Below are 10,248 nucleotides of genomic sequence, written 5' to 3' on the forward strand. Positions count from 1 at the left end.
ATATCAAAGATATTGTCCGATGATTTCTGCATTATATTTCACCTCTCTTTGGAATGGACACAAATACGGATCTCTTCCAATCAGTCAGTCAGATAGTTGTCTTCCAAATTTCTTGGCACAGATGAGTGAGTGCCTCCATTGCTGCCTCACTTTCTTGAAAGATTTCAATTTTTGTTCCATCAATTCCTGGTGCCTTGCTCTTTGCCAGTTCTTTCAATGCACCTTGGACTTCTTCCTTCAGTATCAGTGGCTCTTGATCATATGCTACCTCTTGAAACGGTTGAACATAAACCATTTCCTTTTGGTACAGTGACTCTGTGTACTCCTTCCATCTTCTTTTGATGCTTTCTGCATCACTCAATAATTTACCCAGGGAATCTTTCAGTAATGAAAGTGTAGGCTTGAATTTTTTCTTTAGTTCCTCCAGCTTGAGAAATGCTGAGCATGTTCTTCCTTTCTGGTTTTCTGACCCCAGATCTTTGCACATTTCGTTGTAATATTTGACTTTGTCTTCTCCAGCTGATCTTTGAAATTTTCTCTTCAGCTCTTGGACCTTGTAATTTCTTTAATTTGCTCTAGCATCTCTACTCTGGAGAGCAAGTTTCAGTGTCTCTTCTGACATCCATTTTGACCTTTTCCTTCTTTCTTATCTTCTTAAGGACATTTGCTTTCTTCTTGTATGATGATCTTGATATCATCCCACAACTCTTCTGGTCTTTGGTCTTTAGTGTTTAATGTACCAAATCTATTCTTCAGATGATGTCTAAATTCAGGTGGGGTATATTCAAGGTCTTATTTTGGCTCTCATGGACTTGTTTTCATTTTCTTCAGCTTCAATCTGAATTTGCATAAGAAAAATTGATACTCTGTTCCACATCTGCCCCGGCCTTGTTTTGGATGATGATATGGAGCTTTTCCACTGTCTCTTTCCACAGATGTATTCTATTTGGTTTCTGTGTATTCCATCTGGTGAGGTCCATATGTATAATCATCTCTTATGCTGTTTTAAGGTATTTGAAATGAACAAATGATTGGTTTTGCACAATTCTCTTCTGCGATCTCCAGCATCTTTTCTATCACCAATGCCATGTTTTCTAACTACTGATTCTTCCTCTTTGTTTCCAACCTTTGCATTCCAGTCAATACATCTTGATTGCAGTTTGATCAATTTCAGATTGAAGAAGTTGGTAGAATTTTTTTATGTCATCCCCACTGGCTTTATTGGTTGGTGCATAAATTTGAATAATAGTTGTATTAACTGGTCTTATTTGTAGGTGCATGGGTATTATTCTATCACAGACAGCGTTGTACCTCATGACTGATCTGGATACGTTCCTTTTGACAATGAATGCAATACAATTCTTCTTCAATTAGTCATTCCGAGCATAGTAAACTATGTGGTTGTCAGATTCAAAATGGCCACTACCAGTCCATTTCAGCTCATTAATGCCTAAGATACCGATGTTTATGCGTTCCATTAATTTTTGACAATTTCCAATTTTCCTAGATTCATAACTTTGTACATTCCCTGTTCCAATTATTAATGGATGTTTACAGCTGTTTCTCTTCATTTTGAGTTGTGCCCCGTCAACAAATGAAGGTCCTGTGGACTTTACTCCCATGTGCTTTACTCCATTCGTGTCATCATGGTCAACTCTACTTTGAGGAGGCAGCTCTTCCCCAGTCGCGTTTTGAGTGCCTTCCAAGCTGAGGGGCTCATTTTCTGGCACTATATCTGACAGTGTTTCTCTGTTCTTCATAAGGTTTTCAGTGACTAAATATTCTAAAGTAGTTCATCACTCCTTCTTCCTAGTCTGCCTTCATCTGGAAGCTCATCTGAAACCTGTCCACCATGGGTGCCCCTGCTGATATGTAAAATACCCGTGGCATAGCTTCCAGAATCACAGCAACTCACAAGCCACCACAGTATGACAAACTGGCAGATGAGTGCTGGGGTAGGTGTTATAGTAACAGATAATACTTATGTTTTTTGAGAGTCTTAAGTTTGCTGCCTTGGTCTGTTGCAAGGGCAAAAGTAGACAGGAAGCCAGGTCTCAGAGCATGCTCTGGAGCATTATCATTGGCCACTTTAATAGCAGACACCCTGTCTCTATCAGACACAACAATAGCATGGAGTCTTTCAACACTGGGTAAGTTTTTATACAGGCATCTCTCTAGGTCATCTGCCAGGATGAACCCCTTTCTCCTGTAGGTTCAGTCTCCACACCTGGGTTTTTGCTCCTGGGGATGGCTGGGTTCTCACTGCTGTCACTTCAGGGACAGTATCAGAAGCAGGTTCCTCTGAAAGCAGCCAATATGTGATTTGTCCACTTTTTAATTTTGAGTCCTGGTGTGGTGCTGCAGGTTAATGCGCTAGAATGTGAGATTGGTTTGAACTGTAGGATCAGCAATTCATGCTCACCAGCCACTCCTAGGAAACCTTATACAGGGTTGGCACTTAACAACAACAATTTACGTAGAATCTGTTATTATATTTATAATAAATCTTAATGTCAAAATTAAGGTGGTACTGATGATACAAGTAAAATTTTATTGTAAATTATTAATGGCTATTCTAAGTTATTTTAGCATTCATAAGAACTACAGCTATAAAGTCATATGGGGGAGAAAGTTAAAGACTGATGTGTTAGTACCAAGTTTTCATCATTGTTGGAACAGTAACTCAAACCCAACATGTTGACAGTTGGACCCATTTGTCAATAAGGTGTGACAATTTAATAAATATTAGTAAAGTATCAGCAATGAAAGCAAACATTTAGAGAGCTCGCAAGTGAAGGTTATATGAGTAAGTTTAGTGGGAATAGTTATAAAAGCTGTGCCCAGTAGCACAACTGCCTGGAAATGGAATGGGTCGACCTCAGGATTGATTAGTTTTTTTGTGATTGAAGGTTTGAATTAGTTGGTTGTGCAGTATTCATCTTTGTTTTGACCAGAAAATTTTCTTTTGACCCTAAAATTTTCAAAGTGTCAACCATTTTGTTGTTGATTTTGAGGTGGTTTTTTTCTTATTCCAGTGGTTAAGACTTTACCTCACCTTTATATAACAAAAACAGCAATGAAAAATAAAAACACCTTGAGAACATCAAACTAGTTGTTAATAATTTAAAATACAAGTTAATCATCAAGAAATACTATTACATTAAATATTCAGAGGACAGTGTTCTTTATTTTCTTTTTCTTCTCCCTCTAGTGGGCAGGAAATATTTTAAAAATGAAACATTGACAGGTTTTTTAGGTTTGAATAGAAAGCAGTACACAGTCTCATCTTGTTATAAATTTATTCATATTTCAGAATCATTAAAGAAAATGCTTTCTTTCTTCCTAGACATAATAATGGACCCCTGAATGTTGAAGATGTTCTTACCAGCTTTGACAATACAGGAAATGTTTGTAAGTTATATGCTTAGTATAGAACAATATATTAATATTTTAAAGAGTGAATTTAGAGTTTTTCTCACTTATGCTTATTATACTTATCGATGTATATATATGTTAAGTATTAATATATGTACTTATTTTAGAAACTTTTATCTTTAGTTGCAAAATACGACACACCCACTAAATGGAATCAGTTTTTACAGCTTGCAGTTTGGGAGGTGAGATGGAACACTGGGCTCCTCAGTGCGTCCTTTTTGTCATTCGTTCCCATTTTGATGGCAGTTCACCCTGCAGGGGCTCTGTCCTCTTCTACTTTGCTATGTTTTGGATGCTACTTTTCAGATCCCTGCTTCTTCCCTCTTTCACTACAGAATACTTCCAGAACATATTTCTTTGATGCTAATATGCATTAGCTTTTGTTTTATACAGCATTGTAATATTATAATATTTATTGACTTTTCATCTAAGTTGATTAAGTGGTGATAGATTGTTGTGTATTTGTTTGGTTTTTAATGGTGGTTTATTGCTTAGTTCAGTTCAACCAATGCTTTGTTTTGTTTCCCCTAACTTTTTATTGTGAATTGAGTGAAGGTTTACAGAGCAGATCATGAGTTTTATGCTCACTGTTTCATCTCTATGACTGTATACAACAGTTAGCCTATTTCCTGCCTGTGGTTCCTATTTCCATTCCACCCTTCTTCCCATCCATTCTGGACTTTGTCTTTAAGTAAATTCTGCCATTTCAGTCTTGAATGGTTGACTGTCCCATGGTGAACATACCTCACCAGTGTTGTTGTCCCATCTAGCTATATACCTATTTGTCGCTTAGCTGAAAATTGGGCCATGAGGAACCTGCAGAGTCGCTGAGGGTCGTAGACTTAGGTTCCTCCAGTCTCTTTCTGACCAGTAAGCCCAACCCTTTTTGTAATTCTGAGTTTTCTCACTTTGTCTCCCACTCTATCCAGGACTTTCGAATGTGATCACTTTCAGAGCAGTTGCTAGTGATAACCAGGTACCATCTAGGTCTTCTGGTCTCAGAGTTGTGGAGATGGATGGTCACATGTTCCAGTAATCCATTTTTGAGTGTTGTGCCAGAAACAGAGATTCATGCTGCCAGTCAACTTAGACAAATCAGTTAACTATAAAATAATGTTATATGATGAAAGAAATCTGCTTTATGTTACTGAGTTGAATGACATACCATATAGGAGCTGTGTACTTCTTCATATTTGGTTGCATAAGATATTCCTCTTAAGAGAACTGCTGACCTGTGGTTGGCTGCACAATGAGGTTGCGCTACTGGTACTTCCTAGGATGGGGTGTTGTTGTTGTTAAGTGACATTGGTTCCAACTCATAATGACCCTGTATAGTGTTGTCAAGGAGCAGCTTGTGAGCTTGAATTGCTGACTTTGCGGTTCAGTCTGACCTTGTAGTCCAGAGGGGTGCTAATGGTGATGGAGGACACATTCTACTTGAGTTCTGGAGTAGTTGTTAATATCGTTAAGTCAGGCCTATGCTTGAATGATTTAGGAATATGACCCTGAAATGTAAAATGTAGAACTCAGTGATATAAAAATCAAACATTGCTCCCAGTGGCTCAGTATGAAATAGGGCCACTAGCTGGCAGCATTATGTAAAATAAAAATATTTTCTTAAATGTCTAAATTATTGTCTTAAACACGAATAACTATTGTATATCCATCTTTAACTCATCAACTGCTTGTTGTTGCATTAACAAATGAACAAGTTGCGAATTCAGAGTTTTTTTGTTTTGTTTATTTCCATAGCTGTCTATTGCTTGGTAGAAAGGTTTGAGATTTTGGAATGAGACACACCTACATTTGAATCTGTCTCTAAAATTCATCTTATGCAATTTAGATCATTTCCATGATTCTCAATATAGTTCTTGCTTAGGACTGGGTATAATGTCTATGAGGTGTGTAGCAAGCTGCATGCTTCATACCTGACACTGAGTAGATAGAAGCTCTTTATTAATTATTACTGGTGATGAGAAACCCTAAAACTTCTTTCAGGTTTTTTCTAAGGAAGAAAGGAATATTATTAAGGATTATTCTGATGTTTCAAAATATTTTATTTAAGCCAGTTAAAACAAGGTAGGAAAAGTACTTAAGGTCAGATTGCCAAGATAGCAATTTCTTAAACTGTCTTAATGTAAGTGTGGCATTAAAAATCTGAATATATTGCCAAGTTGTAGAAGTCAGGATAAAAATAAGACCTTTTAAGACATGTTGCTTGATATAATTCTTACATTTTCTTGATATTTTAAAAGAAAACTGTATACTGATTCTCATTTAGTTATAAATTGGTAAAGCTCTACTCCAATAATGTAAATATCTTTTATATAATCTATGCCCAGGCATAATAATGATCTAGTCTGAAAGTGATTTTTCACTTGATGTGTCAAGTGTTTGATATGATGCGAATCATGGTCCTAGATGAAGTTTGTGACGAGAAAACCCAGCAGAGGGCACCACAGCCATTATTCTATCTCAAAGCACAATTGGAATAAATAACTGGCGATGTGATTGCAAGCTTTCACCATGTGAATATATAAATATAAAGATGTGTGTTTACACAGTTGCATTTGATTCATCTCTATTGTATTTTTATTCATTTCTAATGTATTTAACTGTTTATTAATATGAAGGATAGATTTTTCTGGATGATTTTTGAGCCTCACTTAGGTTGGTTTTAATATCAATTTAGTTTTTGTAATTCTTGTTTTAAATTAAGGAATACTTTGGTCTTATTACCCTTGATGGCATGTGAAAGTTCTATACTTCAGTGTTGTTGTTGTGAAGTGCTGTGGAGTAGGTTCCTACGCATAGCAACCATGTATAGGGGTTCTGGGGAGCTACTAGTGGGTTTGAACCGCCAACCTTGTGGTTAGCAGTCCAGTGTTTATTTTACAGCACCACACCAGTACTAAATGGCCAGCTTGGTAATATATTGGCAGATATTTAGAACGAGGAACAAGTTTCTTTCATCTATTGAGCAAACTAATAGATGAAATTATCTCTGTTTTTCAGACTTTAGTTTCTAGGTTACGACAATTTCCTGATAATAGAAAATGACTTAATAAAAATATTTTATAGCTATAAAAACCTGACATATGAGTATGTATATATGTTGTTGTTGTTGTTAAGTGCCTTCAAGTTGGTTCCGACACATAGTGACTTGTAGGGTTTCCGAGGTGCGGCTGGTGAGTTCAAACCGACCTTACAGTCCAGTGTAGTATCCCGCCGCACAAAATAGTCACAGTTTAGTATAACTAATGATCTCAATTTTAAGTTAGTGTAAAAAATCAAGTAATGATTGTATTCATTGTAAATTTTCATTCTTCCTGAATTTCTTCATGTTTAAATCAAAATATATAGATAACTTTTTAAAATTTTGAGAACTAAATGGAACCTGTAGGTAGTTTAATTCCTGGTATAATGGAAAATAGTGCTTATATTTACTTTCATTGTTCAGAAGTTTTATGTGTCATTAAATGTATGCCCTGCAAAATATTTTATATTTTAAAAATATAATTCTTTCACTGGTAGAATTTTTTTTTTTTTGTATGTGTAGGAAAGAATTAAAATTATTTGTACACAGAGTTAATCATTTCTGTGTGATTCACTGAAGTACAATATATGACCACACTTCTTATATATTTATATTTGCTACCTGGAAAGCAAATTATTTAGAAAGCCAAGCCCTCTTTCTGCTTACCTGTTAGTAGGAATGGGTACTGAACTTTTAAATTGTTTCAACAACTTGTAAACCTACTTCTTTCTAAACTACCTATGCTGCTCTGTGGAGAGGTTGTGCTTGCTAGTGATCCCTCATGCTTGGAAACAAGATGCCGTCAGGCTTCCCAGGGAAGAGTACAGGATGTCATCCTTCCTGCAGGCGAGATGCTGGCTGCTTCTGTGTTTCTTGTAACACGTTACTCTGTGTGTATGGCAGCAGATCTCGGCTGCTTCTGTCTTTTCTGAGGGCAGAAAGAGCCTCCTTTCCAGCCAGTCTCCCTGACCTCTCAGTCAGAGAAGCCCCACTCCACCCTCCACCCCCACCCATGTCTCTTCCAAAGTCATTTCACCTTTTCCAAAGTTGTCTCTTTATCCAAATTTATTTTGTTTGTTTTTTTAAATGAGATTCTTCTCCTCAGGTCTTAGTTTATTCAAACTTGAGTACCATAGTCTACCGTATAGCGATTTGGCTTTTATAAAATCTGACCAGTGTTTGGGGTGTGAGAGCTTTGCACTTTTATAATGCAGCATGCTTTGTTTAATGGCATGAACAGATGAGTTCATGTTTCTTGTACAGTACCGTGGGATACGGCTTTAAAGGACAGGAAGTCAGCACTTCTCATCTCTCATTGCAGTAACCTAGTGTGAATCCGGATTCTTGACTGCTGTTGCTGTGTACATTTAGGGAATGTGTTGGTAAGACCCTTTGTGCCGTTCTTTTGAATTGTTTAATCGCCTGACTGGGCTATACAAGGGGACTTCAAAATTTGTATGGAAAAATTCTTTTATGCTTTATTTCCATTTTCCCATGAACTTTTTGAAGCCCCCTTGTTTGATGGGACCCTGTGATAGTCGGTGTCTCAAGGCCTCTTGGGAGCACATGTAGGCCCTCTGTGTGCCCTTTTATGTGGCACCGTGCTAGTTTCCTAGTGAAGCCTCTGGCTGGCCTGGAGTTGTAATGCCTGTAACTGTTCTTCTGCATCTCGATCCTTCCTAGTGGTCTGATAGCAAGACCTGTTTTGTGAGGTTTTCAAAGCTCATTTCTTTTGGGCTAGTCTTGGGCTAGTCATCAAATAGATATATTCCAAAAGAATATGGAAAGATTCTTATTAACATTAAAAATAATTTCACTTTTTAACTATATTTGGGAAATCTAAGACAGCAAGTAGGTTCCTTAGGCAATGCAGTTCAAAGTTTAGTTTTTTTGTTTCATATTGTTGTATCACATAATTAGGGTCCATGTGGTTATTGTTAAGCGCTGTCGAGTCTGCTTCGATTCACAGCAACCCTGTATAGGGTTTCCAAGAAATGACTGGTGGGTTTGAACTGCCAACCTTGTGGTTAGTAATCCAGCACTTATCCTACAGCGTCATACCAGGTCTCCATAGTATAGTGGAATTACCAAAAGCTATAGCAATATTAACTAGATTTTAAAATCTTTTTGTGATTTCATATAAAATAACATATGTATGCATGTTGTTGTTGTTGTAATGTGCCGTGAAGTTGGTTCCAACTCATAGTGACCCTGTATAGGGTTTCCGAGGCTGTAAATCTTTACGGGAGCAGAATGTCTCATCTTTCTCCTGCGGAACAGCTGGTAGTTTCGAACTGCTGACCCTGAAGTTAGCAGCCCAATTCGTAACCACTATACTACCAGAGATCCTTATAATACACATGTAATGTGAGAATGTGTGTATACATATATTTAGTAAAGGAGTTTGGTTAAAAATGAGAAATTTGGGACTGTGTTTTTGTAGAGTCGTAGAAGAATCACTGTAAGGCTTTATCTCTCCCTGTTACAAGCTGTGTAATCATAGGCAAGTCTTTAAACAAATCTTATTAATTCCTTATGGAAAATTAAGTAAACAAAAACTACCTTTAGTATGGTGGACATATCAGATAATATAAAAGCAACCTGTCAACTGTAAATATAATTGCATTAGTTATTATTGTTAATGTTATCTGCCTGACTCACTTTTTCCATATTTTTAATATTGGAAAACGGCACAAGATAGGAAGTATTTTTGGTGTGTGCTGTTTTAATATCTTACTTTATTTTGATGTGTAAAAACAGCACAAAAAAGCAGTTTGGTTCCTGTGCAGAGATACAGATATAAATCAGTGCTTTGAAATAGAGAGTGCAGAAAGCCCAACATATATGTGAAGATTTATCATATGATTAAGATGGAATTTCATTAAGTGAGAAAAGGATGAACTTTTCAATAACTAGTATTGAGATCATTAACTATGAATTTAGAAAGACTGATAAAGCTGACTCCTTTTTACTATATACAAAAATAAACTTCAGCCAACCAACCAAATACTCTGTTGTTGTGGTTATTAGGTGCCGTTGAGTTGGCTCGAACTAACAGCGACCTTTAACAGAACAAAATGCTGCCTGGCCCTGCACCATCTTCTCAGTTACTGTGTTTCAGCCCTTTGTTGCAGTCACTGTGTCAGTCCATCTCATTGAGGGCCTTCCTCTTTTTTGCTGACCTCATGTACCAAGCATGATGTCCTGTTCCTTGTATATAATTTCTGAGGAGTGGCTGGTGAGCTTGAACTTCCGACCTTTTGGTTTAAACTGACTTTTCAGTCCAGCGTATTAACCCACAGCACCATACTAGGACTCCAACTCATAGTGACCCTGAATAGGGATTCCGAGGAGTAGATGGTGGGTTTGAACCGCTGACCTTGTGGCTCACAGTCCAGTGCTGAGCCTATAGTGCCACACCAGGAGTCAGGTACTGTTTACTAGGGAAGGACATTTAGAAGATGAACATTTAGAGGGCATCTCTTCAGTTCAATAACAATAATAATAATAATTTGGCATCAGAAATTTTTTGGAGTTGAAATGGTCGTCTTGATGATAGAAGTTGGTGCCATTGTGAGGAAAGGCTAAAATCAACCCTATAATCCTTTTGAGTCAGTTTTGACCCATAGCAACCCTGTATAGGGTTTCCAAAAGGCACCAGTGAGCCTGAACTGCCAACCTTGCAGCTCAAACAGCTTTGCAGACTGGCACATTAACCCACAGTGCCACACCAGGACTCCTTTAGATGTACTTGTTGTTGTTGTTTTAGGTGCCAT

General features: G+C 37.2%; 1 protein-coding gene and 1 pseudogene across 1 annotated transcript in view; one reads left to right on the plus strand and one right to left on the minus strand.

Annotated features, from left to right (window-relative positions):
• LOC102835275 overlaps positions 1–2,668 on the minus strand; it is a 9,080-nt pseudogene extending 6,412 nt beyond the window's left edge.
• CAMKMT (calmodulin-lysine N-methyltransferase) overlaps positions 1–10,248 on the plus strand; it is a 604,620-nt gene that overhangs the window by 30,705 nt on the left and 563,667 nt on the right. The window contains exon 3 of the mRNA XM_006839413.1: positions 3,347–3,411. Within this exon, the coding sequence (XP_006839476.1) occupies positions 3,347–3,411 (65 nt within the window). The remainder of the gene's footprint in view (positions 1–3,346; positions 3,412–10,248) is intronic.

The sequence above is a fragment of the Chrysochloris asiatica genome, unplaced genomic scaffold (assembly GCF_000296735.1).
Source record: "Chrysochloris asiatica unplaced genomic scaffold, ChrAsi1.0 scaffold00024, whole genome shotgun sequence".
NCBI lineage: Eukaryota > Metazoa > Chordata > Mammalia > Afrosoricida > Chrysochloridae > Chrysochloris > Chrysochloris asiatica.